At 41.4% G+C, this 21,919-nt stretch overlaps 1 protein-coding gene across 16 annotated transcripts in view; it reads right to left on the bottom strand.

Annotated features, from left to right (window-relative positions):
* Window positions 1–21,919, bottom strand: part of MYT1L (myelin transcription factor 1 like) — a 282,027-nt gene that overhangs the window by 95,841 nt on the left and 164,267 nt on the right. For 15 of the 16 annotated variants that reach the window (XM_077926374.1, XM_077926371.1, XM_077926369.1 and 12 more), the window contains 3 exons: window positions 12,729–12,783; window positions 12,508–12,541; window positions 12,143–12,205 (listed from right to left, as the gene is read on the bottom strand). The exons of the other annotated variant lie outside the window; for it this stretch is intronic. In XM_077926374.1, the coding sequence (XP_077782500.1) occupies window positions 12,143–12,205; window positions 12,508–12,541; window positions 12,729–12,783 (152 nt within the window). The remainder of the gene's footprint in view (window positions 1–12,142; window positions 12,206–12,507; window positions 12,542–12,728; window positions 12,784–21,919) is intronic. 16 annotated transcript variants of the gene reach the window in all.

Genomic DNA, 21,919 nt, shown 5'->3' with positions numbered 1-21,919 from the left:
TTTGTAGTGATAATAATATGCCCTGGAAGCTTGAATTGCTTCCTGCAGACAAACAGTAAAAAAAAGCCAATAATCAGAACCAGTGCTAAAATTAGCAAATAGCAGAATTCAGGTCAAACAGATGTGTCCCGACAACCAGCAATTATTCCCAGAATAGTGCCAAGTCTTACTGAAATCTTGCTATTACAGTTAATCTTATTTGTTTGAATGTGCTCCTTTTATGGTTCTGCTATTAGCAGTCTGTATTCTCATGACATCTTATTTAAAACCCTGTTCGTACCAAGTTACAAGGTTGTACCGAATGCAGTACTCATGCAGTGGGAATTCCTGGTGCCCACCTCCTCATTCCAGCCACCTGTGGCATTGAAAAGCCTTTTCGGAGTGCTAAGAGACCCTCAACAAATGCCTAGAGTGTGGGGACAGGAAGCTATAGCGGGAGGAGCTTTCAATGTACTCTTGCCCAAGAAGTGAGACTTTCTACAGAGGCCCTTCTCACTGTCCCTTCAGGTATCCACAAGGAGACAGTGCATGGGGGCAGCTTTTCTGTGGTGCCCCTCTGCTGTTGGAACCCCCTCCCCCAAGAGTTCTTTACAAGTCTTTCACTGCTTCAAACCTTTCTTTTGGAAAGCTTCTTCAGCTTTTCCTAAACTGTGGTTTAGATGCCTGAACACAGCTGATGTCTCTCAGTGGAACCCAACACGTAAGGTTACTGTGAGAGCAAGAATAGAGAACCCCACGTATATCACCCTGAGCTACTTGGAGGAAATGTGGATTACATACGTAGTGTCGTGGACTAGCTGAATTCAGAGGAAATGTGGGAGGCAGCCGTTGGGGCAGGGTAAGAAGGGGGGGGGATTGGTGGTGGGATGACGATGTGTGGTCAGAGGGAGAAGAGGGAGAAGACTGGGAGGAGGAGGTGTCAGAAGCTGAAGAGGCTATGGCAGAAGGCAGTGCAGAATTAGGGGCAGGAGAGGAGGGGGGCAGGAGAGAGATTGAACCTGCTTGAACCAGCTCCCCTTCCCCCGGACTCCCAGAACACACAGAGAAAAGAGAAAGGGCAGAGCAACAAGAGGGAGGACAGTGGAGCCTTAGGGTGCCAGGAAAAGGAACTAGGCTAGGTGAAGAGCCTTAGACAATGGTAGGAAGACAGGGACCTTCAGTCCTTGCAACTGCTTCATTGGGGCAAGACCTACTGGGAAGGGGTTGCTGTGACCACTAGGACTGCGATGTTTTGTTTTTGATTTTTAATAAAAGAGTTAACTTCACTGACATCAGGTACTATACTGTTTTATTGCTGACCTACGCCTGATTCCAGCTCCTGATATGTAATAATTATTAGATAGTGAAGAGAGTTTTTATCATCCTAGAAAATAAACCACTGTTATTTATGGGCAAGACATGCAAAATGTAGGCATGAGAGTGTGTTGCATAGTTCTTTTAGGGAAAGAAATGTAGTTCAAAACAGAAATCTCATCACTAAAATAAATAATTCAAAAATAAAATAAAATGAAGAGTTGGTCCAAAATTGATCCGTGCCACTGCCAACAGAAAGTATTCTACTATTGGGATAAGGATTACGTTATTATGTGCAGAAGTAAATAGCCACACTGAATTGGTTGTGCAGAACCCAGTCGTAGTAATGACTAGCTCTTCACAGTGCTGTTCATTTAGACACCTCAAAATATTTTACAGATGAGGGCGACTGTCTAGTGTCTCTGTTTTACAGATGCTGAAAATGCAAGGCAGAGAGAGAGAGAGAATGACTTACTCAACATATGAAGATTGCCTTGGTATCCCTCTTAGAGCCACTTTAAGAAGTTGCTCTCACACTATCTGTTTCTATCAGCAAAGTGAGCACATTATTGCTATCAGCCAAGCCAGCCATTCTTTAAAAAAAGAAGAATTCTGCTGTAGGTAAGAGGACAAATCTATATGGATATTTGCAGAAGCCTCTTGAGTAAATTATCTTACTGGGTACTGCTGCTTCTTTTTCTTCCCTTCCCTGCAGCAGACACTGAGCCCTCATTTATTTGGTGGCTGTTACAGCAACACATCCCCTCCGGTCGCCCCCTTGTAAACCTTCCCACATCAGACAATGTGGTGGCAAGCAAAGCACTGATGGAGGAGCATGTGCCCAACACCTGCTGTTCGAAAGAAAACAAGTTACCATCATGGAAACACCTAGTTCATGCCAGAGACTTCTGTGCAGATCCTACAGCCCAAATCTGCTCTCACTGTCATGGCACAGATGGACCATTCAGCACCTTCTGACACCATCCTTCTGATACATCTTTCCTTCTCTATCCTGCTCAGTGTTGCACTAAAACGCACAGGGGCTATTCTTCAGTTGCTCCTAGCTGTGAATTTCTAAATGTTTGAAAGAAAAATTCTAAACACACTGAGATCACCAGCCCGCCTTCTCTTTATTTATTTACACACTCTGATGTGGAAGCCTAGTCTTCAAATTCAGGAGTAGGCAGCAATTACTCACTGGTGAAGGAAAGGCAATTTGCACACCCTCAGAGGCACCATCTCCCTATTTCACAGCACAAGATTCCAGGACCCTCCAGTTCACGTAGCAGGGCTGGGAAAGACCTCTGCTAGTTCACCGCCAGTTCATCAGAGACAATATGCACTAGGCGGATCAATAGTTTGGCTCCGTAAGTATACGGCAACTTTTATGTCCTTCATGTCTTCCAGAGCTTACTTCTGAAATTCCAAACAGGTTTGAGATGAAATATCTGATGCATCGTCCCTAATTGTAAATTAGGAGCCAATCTTAGGGATGTACACTTCCTTCCTTCTTCCATGGAGCAAGATTTAATTTCCACTTAGTACAATAGAATTTATTCCCAGGTAAGCAGGTTCTGGGTTGCAACCTCAGAGTTGCATGAATGCCAGCAAAACCATGATTTGCAAACCTACTTGAAACCATGGCCAGCATTCAGTAATTATATTGGTTCAAATACAGCCATGAACAGACAAAGGAAGGATTTCTCTCTATATAAAGGAAAGAAAGAAGGAAGGAAGATAAAGGAGTGCATGTTCTGAGGATTGCCCTCAATTTGCAATAATAATAATAATAATAATAATAATAATAATAATAATAAATAAATGCATGATGCCAGTGAAGTAGATAAATAGGTACCGCTCAGACGGGAAGGTAAATGGCATTTCCGTGCGCTGCTCTGGTTCACCAGAAGTGGCTTAGTCATGCTGGCCACATGACCCGGAAGCTGTATGCCGGCTCCTTCGGCCAGTAAAGCGAGATGAGTGCTGCAACCCCAGAGTCGTCCATGACTGGACCTAACAGTCAGGGGTCCCTTTACCTTTAGTGTTACATCTGCACCAGGTTTAAGCCTTAAGCTAAGATCAATGGACCCAGCAAAAGCTGATGGATTCATCAGTTTTACCTAGGCATGCCAATGTCCTTTCCTAATTTAAGCTTACTCCTGGAATCTGGTGCAACCACAGCTGTAATGTTGGGTCTTGCCAAGAAGAAAACAAATTTGCATTTTTAAAACGTTATCCCATTTGGGAAATGGCCACTGCCGTGTGTGATGACTGAATTGGAAGCCATATTAAAATACAGGAGGAAGGGTCTGCATTTTCTTCACCCCACACAATGATTATCTAACAATTACACCACAGCAGGTGGAGCCAACTTGCCTAGACCATTATCTCCATAGCATCATAGTTAAGCCAGCCTTAATCAAGTTACCTCTTGTGACAAATCAAGGTCACAAAAACCTGTAGCAAAAGAAACGGTAATTTGCCAGCCCACATGGCAAAGGTAATAGAACTGCATACGAAAGATCAAAATCATCCACTGCCATACAAAGCCACAGACCTGGATTTTTGGTGAATGTTTTACACTCTGGTGTATACTTCTTCAGTAATGCATCATGGATTCTGATAAAAAATATACTGCTGTTCTACTGCGAAGGAAGCCAGTAACAGACTTCAGATATATTATGGATTCTCTGTCAGTACGTTTATTTATTGTTTGCTGTGTTTCATTTGAAAATCCTTTCGCTTAGGACTGAAAGTCAGTTGGGAGAAAAAACCTAACAGCATTTAGCTAAATACTGGAGCATGAATGTGTGTGCATATGATTGATTGATTGATTGATTGATTGATTGAATGAATGAATGAATGAATTTATATACCGCCCTATACCCGGAGGTCTCATGCATGGGTTATATACTACACAGCACACACATGATTTTTTGCAACAATTTCTACATTATTTGTCAGAATTTCTTTGGAACCTTTTTCTCTTTTAATAACAAAACTTGTATTGTGACCTACATGAGAAATTTGAACTGTGATCCAATGCAAAGGTGCCATTTTAACTTCAGGGACATACTTATATATCTTCCCTTATACGATTCATTATTTTTCATGTAGTGCAAACAGAGAGTAGGAGAAGCACAGAAAGAAGAGGGGCTTCTGCCTGTTTTGTCCAAATGGAGCATGATCTTTGAATAGTGCACCACCAAATCCTTCTTTGAAATTAATGTTAAAATATGTATGCCCTGACTTCTGATTTATTATATCATTGACAAATAGTAAAGAGGACAGGCACGTCGTAAAGTTTATGGATGGAGTGATGGCATGCACAATAATGTCTCGTAAAGAATAACAGGGAGGGGGAGTTATTTATTCTTGTGGATTCAAGAACGTACAGATAGACTGTCTGCGTGCACAGAATTTTTCATAAATATCCCACAGTGCACCCCATTGTACAGCCGCCATACATTAATTAGAGCGTTCAGCAGACACTGCAATGTGTTACACTCACCCAAGTGAATCTTCATTTTTCACATGCAGGGCCTTACTAATTAAAATCAGCTTTGCAATTAAATGTGGAAAATTGTGTTAAACTTTCAAGCATGGTTTTAAGGATTGAGGGGGGAGAGCCAGGGGAAGGAAGCAATGTATTTATTTTTAGGGTGTTTTATTTTGTTGCAAATGAATTTTTTCCATCAATATAAGAGCCAGCAAAAAGGGACGTGTGAGGATTTCTCCTCCCGCCGCCACCCCCGTATTATAGATGCTCCTCTCTGTTGCAAGTTGCAATGCTCCACTATCTCTCTGCCAGTACCTGGCCCGCTTCCAATGCTTTTAGTGAGTGCTATCTGTCAAGGCATGAATAATACAGCCCCTAGGCTGTCGGCAGAATCCAAATGAGGCATACATCAGGAAGCAAGCACTCGACTTTAGCTCCAGAACATGCTCCTGTGAAGACAGGCAATTATTCACCCACGGCTGCAGCCATGGCAATCAAACTGGTGGGTGAAAAGGTATAAGAAACATGGGGGGGGGGGGGAATTGAAGAAGAAAAAGAAATATGGCACAATGAGCGGAGGAAACTCAATAATTTTCTAATAAGGGAAGGTTTTCTAATAAGAGAGAGAGATTGGAGTCCTTTCATTTTTTTAAAGTCTGGATCTAAACTGTTTGTCTAAGACTTCAGAGGATGCTAAAGCAAGCCTAGTTGTTTTGTTTTTAAAAAGTGCACAGAAAGGTAATGCTAAACAGGCAAGTATTTACTTTTTAAAATAAATTTTCCAGTTTCCATTTTAAAAAAATAGGGGATAAAAAGGAAGAAAGAGATAAGGACCCAAGTATTGTAATAACATTCGGTATCAAATGGACTATTGACAAGGGGGGTATTGATTAAGGGGCTAAAAGCAGAAGGCATCCCATTCCTGCAATCATGGGGGTAGTAACTTCGCACATAGGTTTTCCCCCTTAGGACTTTAGCAGATGACCACGGTGGAAGGGAAGGGTGGGGAGAGAGATGGAGTTTTATTTTTAGCTCTATGCTTGGATTCAGGACTAGCAGCTCAATAACCTGTTCCTTTGTTAACGGGGTGGAGGTGAGACTCCAACCTTTGCTGTGGACAGATGGCTTTTTGCCACCTTTTAATTATTGGGTTAAATGTGATTAAATAATAGGTAAACACTGTGCATAGTGAGGTGGGGGCCACAAAGCCAAAGAAAAAACCATTCATGAAATGGCAAGGGAAAGAGTAATGCAAGTGCTGGTGCTAGCCAGATTACTGCCCTCCAATTTTTATTTTATTTTATTTCTTAAGGCTGCATATGCACTCTTGTCAGAGTGATCAACTGGGGAGGCCAAACTAGATGAAATACTAAATGCACGAATACAATTGACATGGTTGTTTTTGTTATGTAAATAGAAGCCACAGGGAGACTGTGTGTGTGTGTGTGTGTGTGTGTGTGTCTATATGTGTGTATGTTTAGTTTATATCTCCTTCCCCCTGCCACAATTGGGGCGGAAATTGCCTCTCCAAAACTGCTATTTGAATGGTAAAGGAAGCCCCCAAAGGCTATCTAGTTTAAAAGAAAAAGTAATATTTAACATTATATCCAGCTTGGCCCACAATCCATTAAAAACAACAACAGAGTCCTCTCCTCCAAAACAAAATAACAAACAGGCAGGTAAAATGTGTAAATCAGCAGTGATGTCACACGTACAGGTTTGAGTGCAATTTAAGGTGTTTTTCCTTTTTGGGTGATTCTTAAAGCTCCTGATCAAAGTGACCCAACTTTCCTTACCAAGTGGGCAGCAAGAGTATTTCAAAATGGAACCTGCAGATTTTCGTTTTGTATTCTTATGTTGTGAACAACCCTGAGATCTACGGATGAAGGGCGGTATACAAATTTAATAAATAATAATTAACTTCTTTAATGTATTGTTATGATTTTACTGTATTTTTATACCATTCACACACACACACACACACACACTCTCTCTCTCTCTCTCTCTCTCTCTCTCTCTCTCTCTCTCTTTCTTGAGCATTCTAACTGAGAGTGGAAATTGGGACACGAATTCTGCAAAATAAATAAAATAAAACAGGACCTTGCCAGGTTCAGATGTGGGTGTTTACAATGCCAGAGTAACATTTTGCTTTCATTTGTATCTGTGGCACTTCTTCCCCAATAGCTATGACATCACAATTCTGAGGCATGCATTTCCAATACGCTAATACTGCATTTCTGGGGGTTCTATACCACCAGCATAACTAATAGCCTCATGAGTTCGCCTGATTCCATTTTAAACTATCGAAGTTAGTGGCTGTCACCACATCTTGATGCAGCGAATTCCTAAGTGATGTGTGAAAAATAAGTACTTTCTTTGTCTGCCCTGAATCTCCCCACTAATCAGTGGATAATTAAAGGATCTAGCATAATCATGAGATTGGGAGAAAAGCAAGTGCCCTGAGTTTGTACTGTTGGGGGGGGGAGGATCCCCTAAACTCCTGGGTGGCTAGGTCTTCCCCATAATTCCTGGATTTAGTCAAAGTTGGGATTAATCAAACTGTGCCAAACGCTCCTGGATTCAGCTTATGTTAATGAGCCAGGCCTCTGGCACAGCTAGCAGAGTGTGGGTCACTGGAGGAACAGAGCTAATAATGGCTGAGACATTAACCCATCAATAAAGCCATTAGGAAGGTGAAGGCTATACCAAATGAGCAAGGGTAGGGCCCCTCCTCCAGCTGGGTGTTGGTGGACAGAGACAAAAGGGTGTAAAGGGTGTAGCATTTTGGTTTGGAGGATGTAAGTGAACAGGAACCAAGTGCCTGTTTTACAAACTTGAGAGAGGGGCCAGGGCAGAAGGCGGGCTGTCTGTTTTGTGCTGCAGAGAGGGTCAGACGTGCTGTTTGGGGTCTCTTTGAATCTCAAGTTGCAGCAATGGAAGAAATAGGATCCTTTTGGGATGAGAATACTCTGCACTCTCTCCATCTAGCCTCAGGTTGCATTTGTGTGTAAATAAGCCATATATCATAAAGTCTGTGTTGTTCTCACTGTCCAAAAGGAAACACAAACTCTGCTACCTCGTGGAACCTCACAGCACATGGAGATTGGGGTGGTGTAATGGGTAACTATGGTTTGTTCTTAGGCGAAAACTGATGCTCTTCCCTTCTTTCCTCCTCTTGTAGGTGAAGGAAGGAGGGCAAGGAAGGAGCTCATAACTCCAAGGCACATTTCCTGCCAGGTAAACCAAGTTGTAGATTAGGAGTGGGAAACCAGAGGCCCCTCCTGATGTTGTCAGACCATAGCTCCCACTATTCCTGACCAATGGCCATGCTGGCTGGATCTGGTTGGAGTTGGGAGTTCTCCACAGCCTCTGGAAGGCCACAGGGTTAGATTATCACGAAGAAGCGTCAGGTTCCATGCATGAGATAAAGCTTCCCAGTTCATTCTCTCAGGCACAAGGAAAGAGCATGCAAGCTGAGGAAGAGGAGCTGCTGACAAAGCACAAAGCAATCTACAAAGCCCCGATCCAATGAGATGTGCTGGAGGATGCAGACACACAGTATTTTGGGTACTGGGGTAAAGGTTGGAGAACTGAAGGAATTGGAATGGGCATGAACAGAAGGAACTGTTTCAGGAGCAGAAGCAGCAGTAATGTTCAGTTCAATTTAATATGGTCAACGCACCAATATTAAAGCATTACATATTCAGACACAATAGCAGCAATCTGCCCTATGTCTGTGAGTGTCCTTATTTTAACGCTGATCCTGGACTGAAGAAATTCAGCCAGCTACACTGCAGATACTAAAATTAATAATTACTGGGAGTCTGCTGGATGAACCAAAAACCACCTATCTGTTCAAATACTGCCTTCCAGTTGAAAGTCGTGAGCACAGTGTAAGCAAATGGCATATGTCTGTAATAAAGAGGTATCCCTTCACAGGAAAATAGAAGTGGAGCATACTGAAAATCTGGGTACAAATGCTTTTGAATGCAAAACTGCAATATTGTTTCCATTCATCAGAAATTACACCATTTCCTGCTTCCACAAACTCACAATGCTATTCAAAACAAAGACGTATTTGCAATGTGGAGGGGGTGGGGAAACTCTTAAAAAAAATTATATAGCGAGTGTCAACTGAAAGCTTCCTTTCCAGTCCTATTAATAAGAGGTCTGTTCCATGGACATAACTGATAATTAGGGTGTTAAGAATTCACTAACAGCCAGAAATTTTTTTTGATACTTTTCCAAATTGTCTTGTGAAATGTCCTCAAATTTTCATTTAATTAACAGCTTCAAAATCCAGTCTGTTCATGTATTGACATAGCAGGATCATGTCAAGAAAGCAAAATAATGAAAAATGCATCTGAAAGTGAAACTAATTTCAACCATGGATCCTTAAAACACATGAACATTTATACCCTCTAATTCCTCCCCTCCCCTGTATCATAAACATATATTAATTAAAATATTTGAAAACTATATCTAAATTCAATTAAAGCATAAAACTGAACTTAATTTGTTAATTATGCAATTCTTAATAAGAACCTAATATTAATATAATTCAAACACTGGATTGATCCTGGAGTTTGCTAGAGAGAAAGGAGTGCATTTTGCATTATGAAAAAATGAAGAAAAGGTACAACTTGAAATCAAAACTCAAAAGAACCATATTTTCCTTTGGCAAGCCAATAAAGTCAGTTATTCAACTCTTTGAAATAACCCTGTAGATTAGACTGATATATATTTTAAAATGTGACATGTAAAACTATTGCTGATTCTTCTCTATCTACATTCAGAAAAAAACATTCATCATGTTTTGGGTGTTTGTTTGATACAGATGCTAATATATAATTCTAATATATTAATGAGCTGTTCACTCCTTTCAAGTGCCTTCTGAATTTATTTTCTGTACTTGGGACCTTCCTCTGTCTTGCAGCAAGCTGTGGCTTTATTTCTTCTTCTCTCATCACTTCCGGTCTGTCCTGCTCACCTTCCGGAAGGATGGCTGGATTTTAAGAATGACAGTGCAGCCAACGTTTTCTCCCCAGTTTGCACCCACACTTACACCCACACACACCCACACACCCCTACACTATTCTACAAATTTGCCTCTGGAGACCGCCTGGTAGTCTGCAGATCACTTTTTGAGAACAGCATCTATGGACACATCTTAAGTCTGAGCTGCAAAACCGTTATTTGCCCTTAAAAACCATTGGGAATCATCAATCAAATTCTAGGACCAATAAATAAGTCGTATGCTGCAGGCTTGAGCCCCACTCATTTATTCACCCACAATTTTTTCCAACACAAATCTGTGCCACATGGGGAATCAGATACAGTATACCAATGCCACTGCTGTTGTTGCTAAAAGAGTTCAGGCATGGATTAGATTCCTTGCACCATCGGCAAAGATTCCATTGGTCTGGTGGAATCTCTCATTAGTTCATGGTAAAAGCAAACTCTAGCACACACCAGGGCCCTAATTCTCAAACTGCTGTCTTATGACTGGGATATTATACTGTGAAGAAAACAAATAACTGAAAAACTAAAGAACAAAACGACACTTTGGATACAATATTTAATGCATATTAAGTTCGTCGTTATTATTATTTAGTTCAGGTATTTATATACCATCTAATAGTCAGAATTTCTAAGTGGTGAAATCCACAAAGCCTTGTACTAGGCTGTGCACATCTGTCCAATTGCTCCCCATTATATTTGGGGGCATCGTGATGGGGGCTTCCAGTGGCCTGAGTTTGACACTTGTGTAATAGAAAGGAAGCACTAAGGCCAAAGTGGACATCTTTGAAAACCAATCAACTAAGTACTTTTTCTCGTGACATTAGGGTGGAACTACTATGGATGGGCAGTCCACAGTTTAGTGTTAAAACTTCTGTAGAGGAAACTTCAATCCCCAACATCTTCAGGTACAGACTTCTGTTTGAAACCCTGGAACATAGCTGTCAACTTTTCCCTTTTTTAAAAGGGAAATTCCCTTATTCCGAATAGGATTCCTCGCAAGAAAAGGGAAAAGTTGACAGCTATGCCTTGGAAAGCCACTGCCAGTAGGCAGTGCTGAGTTCAATAGACCAATAGCCTGATTCAATATAAGGCAGCTTCCTTATATTGTGGTATTCAACTAAATACATGTATGAACACAATAACTTCCACTTGCTCAACCGGACTCCCCCCCTTTTCCCATTACACGTGCCCCCTGCCACCCCAAATCTGCTCTGGACAGTTGGAGAAACCCCCAGAACCTATTTAGGAGGCATATAGGGGAAGGAGACAGGGCTGAAGTCCTATTGCACAAGCAGAACTTGTTGGGCTTGTGTGAAGTGCTACTTAGCACTGTGCTGAATACAACTCACTGTTCCTATTCCCCTTTTCATATTAGTTATGGCTTGGCTCAGATCTCCTCTGTGTTATGCTCTGCTGGTCTTTGGATATATGGAACGGATGAGCAGTAGATGTATATGAATCCTTTGAAACCACATGTCAATGAACTTGTACTTTAAACACAGAAACATAAAGACCAATCTGAAGTAAAGGCCATTGAATTAGGTCCAAACAATGGAAACGAAGGATTAACAACACTAAACTAACATGTTGTTACTGGAAATTTTATCATTCATCAAAGTCTACAAGGCCTAGCTACTGTATTAATGGCAATAATATAACCATCTGGATCTCAAAGACTCATTATCACTAATCTGTCCTAGAATTGTCCCTTTGAATCTATCCCCGTCATTGAACTCCTTGTGCTCAAAAATCTAAGCTCTTATTCCAGTTATGAACTATATTAAATTATGGAAATCACAATAGCCAGGGGTGAGGGTGGGGAGGTGGGGGTGGGGATAAATGTAAATAAGGTCTCATTTTAATTTGCCTCGCATGAACCACAAAACTGCATACGTTGCCTGACAAAATATAAGCAGAAAATGTGTATTCATGAAAAAGTGTCTTCACTAAAACAGCATTTACACATTCTGTATTTGGGGATTTACTTCTCTCCGTAACTAATATACCTAACGGGACGTAAGTTTGAATAGAAAGTGAGGAAGGAACACCTCAATATCTCAGTGCTTGTTTCCTTTTGTTAGATTTTCATTTTACAATGCAGTTTTGCATATAGAAAAGTTAATCACTGAGAAAGTGAGACTGCAATTAGAAGCAAAGAATGGAACACAAATAATAATAATAATAAAAGAATTATTCTGTACACTATTAGACCCCCAGTGATTGTGCCTAGGTCATCAGCAGAATTGTGTCAGGTAACTTGCCTACTAAATCGCTTCATTATTTGCGTACACACACACACACACACACACACACACACACACACATTACCTTCTGTGTCTTGCATATTTGCCACTAACATGACCACTGCCATCACAGCCAGGAGTAGGGCAGCTGTAAAAAGGAAGGAATTAATTATATAGGTGTTAGTGTGCTGCACAGAGATTATATTGAAAGCAGGCGGCAGGTATTACAGAGATGGAGGGCAACAAAGACAGAAAGAGAGAAATCAAATAACTGAAGGGAAAAGGGTGGGTGGGGATGCTTTTTATTAGCAAATCCCAGGGGAATTAATTTCATCAGTGCAGCAGGGCATGAGCAAACCACCAATGAACTTGAAAGTGCATTATAACCATTAAAAGGCATGAATTTTCTAAATTGCTAATGGGGATACATTTTACACTCGGCGCACTAACCTGAACAGCTCTTGTATGGCTGGTTCCACGGGAACTGCAGAGAGATGGAAAATATATAAAAATTTATCATCTATCACAAGTACCCCCTTCTCCTGCTGAAAATTGCCAAAAAAGGCTGTGTAAAAAAGCAAGGGTCAGAATGAATCATGCAAAGAGATTCTGGAGGATGAAGGTCACCCTGAGCAGGGGCCTTGAGTGATTTACTGAAGCAAGAGACGTACCTCGAACACCTTTGGACCGTGTGCGATGGCGCTTCTCGTCTGCATCCACCTCCATCTGGGAATAGATTAGCAGGCAGTCAATGCTCTTATCCTGCATGCACAGACTATCAATGCACAGGCTGATACAGTCTCTCTCACACACACAATTTATTGACAATATTTTAATTCCATTTTATCCTGCAAGGGGAGAGCCTGCATTAAGAGGGTTCTTAAAAAAAATGCTCCCTACATTTGTTTAGAAAGAAAAAAATACCCACATGGCTTTTTTTAATTATTCTAATCACCTGGCTTATGTGCTCTCTTCCTCTTAACCAGTTTCGTGACTTAAAATACCTGTATAGTAGGTTTCCTTCCCTAACCACCCCCCCCCCCAGTTTCTTTATAAAAGGTCTTTCTTTAAAGGAAACCAAACAGAGGGAGGCTATAACAGATTTCTCTGCAGTTTGAAACTGAGGTTAGGTGCTCTAGCATATTGGGAGGCTTTTAAGAGAGAATTTTAGGCAAAAGAAGAAAGGAAAACAGAGTCAGAAGCACAAAAGAGATATTAAGGCTTGGTATGTCTGCCTGGTCTTGAAACTGCTTTTTCTGCTTGTGTTTGCTGTTGCCTCACTTTAGATAACTTGGTCAAGCCACGTGTTATGGATTAATATTATAAACAATGACTTCAAGTTTCATCAGCACAGGTCCTCTAAATGAATCATGCTCCTTAATCAGAGATCCAAAGGTGTGCTCATATATGCTCCCTGGCCTGGAAACATATATTGTATTCATGAGGTTCCCTTTAATGCCGATGGAAGGACTAGCTCTACATGCATAATAAGGGGGGGGGGATGTTCCATGCATACTTGTATCAAATGAAATGAATGCAGAAGACATTTGTGGGGGCAGCCAGCTCTGGTGAGGCACAGAAGCTCCCATACCCAGAAAAGACCGCTAGATGGACGTGATGGGATGGCAAAGAACCAAAGTCATGTCCAGTCATGGCAATGTGAGGATTTCCAGTCTAACAGCCAACAGTGGTACCTCTGGTTACGTACTTAATTCGTTCCGGAGGTCCGTTCTTAACCTGAAACTGCTCTTAACCTGAAGCACCACTTTAGCTAATGGGGCCTCCCGCTGCTGCCGCACCGCTGCTGCGCGATTTCTGTTCTCATCCTGAAGCAAAGTTCTTAACCCGAGGTACTATTTCTCGATTAGCAGAGTCTGTAACCTGAAGCATATGTAACCCGAGGTACCACAGTAGTTGAGATGCCTAGCAATCAGCAATCATGTGGTTGGCATTTTAAAAGTAAATTGCAGGTGTGAGGACCTACATTCAGAATGGGACCAAAGAAGAGAGTTAGGGAGTTCGTATTTATTTTGGGGGATGGAGATTTTTAACCCTTCCTTGCTACATTACCAACCAGAATTTCCTTCGAAAGGAGCTTTGCAGGTAGGGGAGGGATGATCAAGGCCACAGCGGTGTGTGTGTGTGTGTGTGTGTGTGTGTGTGTGTGTGTTTCAATTGATTAAAGCCTTCTATCCCCACATTAGGTTCTTGATCTGGATTAGGATCATGCTTGCAATTTACTTTTTTAAAAAGTCGATCAAGCAATTGTTAATTGTGTGATTAGCATCTCATCTATAGTTTGACCCTCAAACCACCCCCAGTAGGTTGTCATTTGAAATCTGGCAAAGGTCTCACCATATTTTGTATAAGATGCTTCTACTGATACAATCCAGTGCATAGAACAAAGCAGAAAAATGTTGATATGAAACACCATGGTGCTTTGAACCTAAGTGCTTCATGAAATAACTAAGAAATGGCCAGCATTCCCTTAAAAAAAGAAATAAAAAAGAAATCTTCAAGAAAAAACTGTGTTGTAATTGAAAAAGACAAATCTCAGTACCAGGGCCCAGTGGGAAGTTACCCTTCATCTCCAAGCGCTGCTGGATGCCCTTCTCACATGTCTCCCTCAAAGAAAGTAGTGAGAAGCTGTCACACTGAATAAATACCTAAAGAGCTGCTGATCATTGCCAGCTCTCATGCACTGGAATTCGTTTTAAAACAATACATTTCTCAGATTAGCACACATTTTTTGATTTAGAACAGAGGTGGGAAACCTGTGGCCCTCCAAATGATGATGGATGCAACTCTCACCATCCCTGAGTATTGGTCATGTTGGCTGTCTTTTGGACGCTGCTATTGGAGAGATGCGTTTGGCGTGGCAGCAATTCCCCAGCCGCTACAGACCGTGCCCAGAAACGTTTGAATCGTTCCATTTCACAGAAAGTGGTTGCATTGGATGGCTAGGTGATCACGCACCCTTCCATTGTTTTCAGTAAAATGGCCCTATTTCGTGACGATGGCATACACCTTTCCGATTGGGGGAATGATATATGGCTGGCCGATATCGCAGATGACTTGAGGCAATGGTTACAGATGTGAGGGTATTTGGCGGTGAGCCTTTGGGCTCTTGTGGTGGTTAGGCATTGTTTGAGCTTGTGTGGGGGAGGTGAGGTGTGGCCATCACCTGCCCCTCCATGCTTAAGGGTATTCCGTTAAAGGAATCTGAGGGTGTTGATCTTGTCCGAAGCCCGGTCGGGGGCTAGGGCCTTGACACGACCCCTACGGGAACACAAGGGGGAGCTTGAGTTGGTTTGCATCGACAGGGCTCCCCCTACCGGGGGTTTACCCTTACCGGACTTCCTGCGCAGCGGGCAGGAGTCAGATATAGTCGGGTCCAAACAATGCCTAAGCCAATACCGCTCACATTCTGTAATTCAATAAAGTTGTGGCCAAATTTGACCAATAACATAAACCTAATATCTGTGTCCTTGTGTGAGTTATTATCCAACGAGGGGGTGGATGCGGAGTCTCGACATGCAAATGAGAATCCAACAACATCTGGAAGGCTTTCCCAACACAGAGTTTTGTCTATTCTGTTTATAAGTTTCATTCAGCAGAATATCATTACTGTCTTTTTAAGACAGGAAAATATTACTGTTGTGCTATTAGGAATAAAACTATAAGGCAGGTGAGAGATTATCATGCACAGCTGACCATCCTATTAAAAGAAACCATAGATGTCTCACCAGAACATCTAAAAGTAATGTCTGTTATGGACCTTCTATGATCATTATGGCTAAAGTTTGGTTAGCTTGCCATTGTAACCTCATGTTCTCAGAAATCAGCTACCAGAGTGGATAAAGAGAAAATGAAGGCTGTGTATACAGTCCCATTTACTCTGCATTCAGTGCTCTCTCACCCCTGGTTTGGGAAGCAGTGTACACAGGATATTAGCCACAATCCATGTCTATCCTGATATTTATTGTGATGCATTTTGCCCCTAACTAGCTTCAATCTGAATTGAGAAAAAAATGACCTAGCTGCATTTTAAACTGATAAAGTTGAACTCTAAAAAGAACCTGAAATGAAGCAGAGAGAATTCCTTGCAGGCTTTATGAGTCAAGTCATGTCAGAATAGCCTTATTTCTTTTTCTGATAGAATTACAAGCTTAGTGGATCAGGGGAATGTCGTGGTTGTAACATATCTTGATTTCAGTAAGGCATTCAGTGAAGTCTTCTATTATATTCTTGTGGAGAAGCTGCTAAAATGTGGGCTAGACAATGTTACTGTTAAGTAGATTTGTAGCTGGTTGACTGACCAAACTCAGAGATTGCTCACCAACAGTTGCTCGTCATGCTTGGAAGAAGTGACCTTGGGGTGCCACAGGGTTCTGTCCTGGGCGTGGTGTTGTTCAGCATCATTTTAAATGACTTGGATGAAGGAATGGAGGGAGTGCTCATCAAATTTGCAAATAACACGAAACTCAGAATATATCTGTGATTTCTGCATTGCAGGGGTCGGACTAGATGACCTTTGGGGTGCCTTCCAACTCAACAGTTCTGTGATTTACTCACAGATGAAAAATGCTAAAGAAATTTGTGTTACCCTTTTCTGCAAATCAACTATAGTTTTACAGTGGTGCCCCGCAAGATGAACGCCTCGCAAGGCGGAAAACCCGCTAGACGAAAGGGTTTTTCCGTTTTGGAGGCGCTTCGCAAAACGAATTTCCCTATGGGGTTGCTTCGCAAGACGAAAAAATCTTGCGCGTCCCCGCGGGTTTTTTCGCTCCCCCCCCTTTTCCTAAGCCGCTAAGCCGCCTATCAGCTGTTCCGCTGATAACCCGCTTAACAGCTGATCGCGAAAAGCCGCTAAATCGCTAATAGCGCTAATCTGCTTAGCCGGCAATGGGGTTGCTTCGCAAGACGAAAAAACCGCTAGACGAAGAGAATCGCGGAACAGATTCTTTTCGTCTTGCGAGGCACCACTGTAGTTTATCCTATAGGTTTTCTTTACACTTATTAGATGTGTTCCTTTTATCTGTTCCCTTTAAATACAAACCAGGGTCTAATGGGAAAAAATTTGTAAAAAACAAAACAAAATAAAATTATTTACTATGTTATGAACCTGCTTCTGTTTCAATACTTTGTGATTTTTGTTTGTGTTGACCCTTTTTCTTTTTTTGCCTTTGTCTTTACTGTGAAGGGAACTGTTAGGGATAGAATCTTAAAAATATTATGTGATAATGTTCTGCCCCCCCCCCCCCAGCCAAGCTAGGAAATGTATTTCTACAGCTGAAAAGGTGATCGTGCATATGTTTTGCTGTTTACAAGTAGGTTCCCTCCTGGAAGTCAGAGCAGAATATTCTGTACAATGATAAAACGAGACTCTTAATTTCTCTGTTTTACTAATGAGTAGTTTTCACAACCCTAGAGTCTGTCAAGACTGGCCCGTACGGGCAGGGGTACCTTTACCTTTTTAGTTTTCACATTAGAAGCTATAGAGGCTGCAAGGGGCAATTGTAAAATACACTGTGCTCATCTGAAAATGCCTTTACTAAAATCAATAAAATGAGAGATTTTCCGGCATTTTAAATGTGCCTGCTCATTCTACCAGGGGCTTGAAGCAGAGTCAAGAAGCCAGTCCAGCTTTTGCAGGAAACATTCTTAACCCGTGGTCTATTCATAATCTAATTAGGTTCATCTGCCAACCTGGCTGTTTTGATTTGCAAATGTATAGGAATGAAGCAGCTCAGACAGCTCATCACCAAAACTGCACTGACATTGGGCAAAGCTGATACTCTGCTCAACAGATCCTTTGTAAAATGTAAGTTGCTGTTTTATGACAAAGCCACTCAGAGCAATTAAAAAAACATACATTTCTCGATAACAGAACTCTAATAGCATTCATGTCTAAGAAGTCCTTTTGTGTTCAATGGGGCTTGCTCCTGGGTAAGTAGGTATCAGATTGCTGCCTAAATTAGGGCTTATTAATGCTTGCTACAGAGATGCCTTCTTTATGCTGTGGGCAGTTCTTGAGAAATATGACCCTGATTTTGATTACTGCTACTGTAATTTTATCAGTGCTACTTGTAACTGGTGTTTATTTCAATTACGGACAAGCTAGAATTGACACCAAACACATCTGTATTCCATGGTTGGGATTCTCTTAGAATATGTAAGTGAAAATTAGTGGCTATGTTTAAAACGAGTACTTGATGCCATAATTGGCTAATGTAGTGTTCTTTGGTCATTGTCAAATAAATAAAACTGAAGCCAACAACCGCCAGTTGCAGTTGCAATTCCCCTCTCCACCAAACAAATGTGTCACAGATCAGGGATGAAAAGCTTGCCTTCTTCCACTACCCAATTTTCAAGAAGAGGAACATAACAGGTGACATGATAGAAGTTTATAAAATTATACGCAACGTAGAGAAGGTGGTTAGAGAAAAACATTTCTCTTCCTCTCACATAATACTAGAACTCATGGGCATCCAATGAATGCTGGAAGATTTAGGAAAAACAAAAGAAAGTCCTTCTGCACTTGTTGATTGGACAATGGAACTCACTGCCACAGGAGGAAGTGACGGCCACCAACTTGGGTGGCTTTGAAAGAGGAGTGGACAGAGTCATGGATGGCTATGTTGTACCTCTACTGCTGGGAATCACAGGCGGGCAGAGTGCTATTGCACTCATGACCTACTTGCACGCTTCCCACAGGTATCTGTGAGAAAAGGATGATGGCCTTGATGGGCCAATGGCCTGATGTTCGTATATTTATATTACATTATGTATAATCTGAATAGTCTTGCTAATGCCATCTCATTCTGGTAAACTCTCAAGAGCGGTGCCAAAACTATCAGTCACTTTGGCTTGAAAAAGCCCAAACTCAATTTTTGGAAGTAAGCAAAGCTCATCTGTTTAATGGATATTCTGTGTCTGTCGTACACAGTAAGAGAGGCCTGTCACTACTTTCCCCCTCACCGAGCCCTTTCGTAAAGTGTTTGCATATGTCTGTTTCCCTGCTTCTAGGTTCTCTCTATGTAAGTGCCAGGACATTTGTTTCTCTGCTGAACCAAGTTGACCAATCTAGTTTCCTTCATAAGGACGAAGAACGGGATCCTCTAATTAGCACAGCCTTCCCTAACTGGCTTCCACAAGCCCCTCCTTCTTGCCACTGCATATAATATTGATGGGATATGTCACCGGAGAAGTGAACTCCCTGTGCCAATCCTGTATTTTAGATTTTCAACAAGAGGCAGTCATGAGTTCAACTATCCATCTCTCGTGTTCATCCTACCAGATGCTTCTGTAAAGCACACATGGCCCGGCTGGAGCTGTTCCATGCCCTGGGTGGCCTAGCAAACATGATTGATAACACTGTGGACACTTTGAAATGGCCTGAAAAAAACAATGCCAGAAACTATGGAATTAGCACTATGAGTGCCTTGTTCCTTATACCATGATAGGACAAAAGTTTTCTTTTTAGAAAGCTTTAGAAAGTGTGTGTGTGTGTGTGTAGCAATTCTAATACCCTAATTAACAAAACTATTTTTATCTGTAATTAAACCCTTTGCATTCACCTGTGCTTAAACAATTGGCTGTTCTACAGTTTATAGATAAACAAATATTTTGGTTTCATATGAGAAATTGCCTATAGGGCTGGAGGAATGTTTATTTGTGCTGGTCGTCAACAAGAAGTATCACTGAGTTTGTTTTTTTGTCATTGCCTTAAAAGAGATTGGGGAAAAAAGTATTAGTGTCCAAATCAACATTTTATTCCAGGGGCCTCGGTGATTATCTAGGCATTTCTGCATTTCTAAAGTTCTAAAAGGCATGATGGCCCCACAATAAAATTAATAATGTATTTATTCCAGATAGCTAAAAAGCGTCACATTGTCTGAACTATATCTCGCTTAAGAATTCATCACAGATTACTTATTGATTTATTGCCTCCCATACATGCATCTCAAGGTGATGTACAAGTTGGCAGCATATTGGTCTGTACTTCTCCAGCACTGGTGCCTGGAAGCCTCATGACCCATACCCGCTTCTTGTTGGAATTTTACCCACCTAAAATGCATGGCACAGATATTTAATTAATAATTACGATATTTAATTAATACATCAGAGCCATTGTCTTTGTGACTGGTTTTGTATATTGTATTATTGTTATTTGCCCCACTGTAAACTGCCCTTTGACCTTAGGGAGAAGGGAGAGTAATAAATAGCAGCAGCAGCAACCTTACAGTAGTGTACAGTGTCTGCTAGAAAATTTTCAGCCTGAAGAGTGCTCCTGCCTTAGCTGTGCATCCTTCGGGGGTTGTGTGGCTATTTCCTTTGCATGCTGAGCTCTGTGCACATTGGCCTACGATGAGCAACTGAGATGCTTTGCTAAAAGCTAATCTGTGCAGACCGCAGCCTGCACCTGTGGCAGTCACACCTGGAATTCACTTCATGCTGTTTTCCAGCAGGAGCTGTACACAGAGGGGGGTCATATAGGCCCTTACCCTGAGAATATTTGCACATGGATTGCACAACTTGCAGGGATCGTGATACAGTGAGACAAACGTCTGAAATATCGTTTCTTCAGTGACTAAATTAGTAACCATTAATGAGCATGATTTTAACTATGGAAAGGCAGCATAAAAATCAAATGATGCATGTATGTGTATATGAAGACAGACTACCTTTCCATTTTTGTTTCCCCTCAAAAAAAGTATAAGATATCCCCCCTTTATTCATATAAAATATCTAATTTCTATAACGTGCTATACTGTTTACTTCAATAATTAATATCCTACACCAGCAAGTTCCACAGATTAATTATACATTTAATAAAATGTATTAGGAAATCCAGAGCTTTTACATTTTTTATGAATATCTTAAGGGGTGATAGCTAACATTGTGATGGTATCATGTATATTTGATGATATATACTTCTTATGGCATCACGAGAACTTCCAAAACTTTTTGGACCAATGGGTGGCTGCTTTCTCTCACACAATTTCCCTTTTGCCATTACCAGTTTTATGCTGCCAGTATCCATATTTCAGCTTGCCAGGAATCCCAAATGGCAGTGACAGCCCATTGCTCTGTGTTTTGCAATTGGAACCATATAAAAATTTACAGGGCAACAATTAGAGTAATGGGTTATAGCTGCCATCTTGAATCTCCTGTGAATGCTGACAAAGGCACAGACTCTCTTGTGATACCTAGGGAAGCACTGAAAAGAAGTGAAACATACTTCTCAGAGAGCTCCTGTTGCAGAAATATAGGAGAGGGCTGTGAAAAGGGTTGACCTGTTATAAGACTATTTGCACTAACCATTACACAACTAAACATACAACAGACGCACAGCCTGGGAAACAAATTTTGCATGGGTAGCTGTGCTACCTTTATCCTAGCTAAAACACCAGAGAATCCTGAAATACCTTAAAGACTACCGATTATACCATGCTATATGCTTTCACATACCACAACTGCGCTTGCCAGATGCAGGAAGAATTACCTTCAATTGGCAAATAGCTTTGGAAACAATACACTAAGTAGAGCAAGTACTCAGTGTGGTGCCCCTCCAGATGTTGCTGAGCTCTCGTCTTTCTTGGTTGGGACTGATGGGATTTGGAGGAGATTGTGGGTACTACAGCTTTAAAACCTGGACTTCAAAATCACTTTTTAGCTACCGTCAACTGGAATGACCAACATCATCTTCCCATAGCAGGACTTCCACGCTGTTATTCCATGCCAAATTTCTAAGGGGTTGCTTGGTATGGGGAAGGCTTTGGCCATATTCTGTCACAGATTAATGTTAGTAATTTGCACCATAGCTGAGCCATAATGAGACGGTAAGTGCACAACAAGA

Source organism: Podarcis muralis, chromosome 3, assembly GCF_964188315.1.
Source record: "Podarcis muralis chromosome 3, rPodMur119.hap1.1, whole genome shotgun sequence".
NCBI lineage: Eukaryota > Metazoa > Chordata > Lepidosauria > Squamata > Lacertidae > Podarcis > Podarcis muralis.
This window is presented reverse-complemented; position numbering and strand designations above follow the sequence as displayed.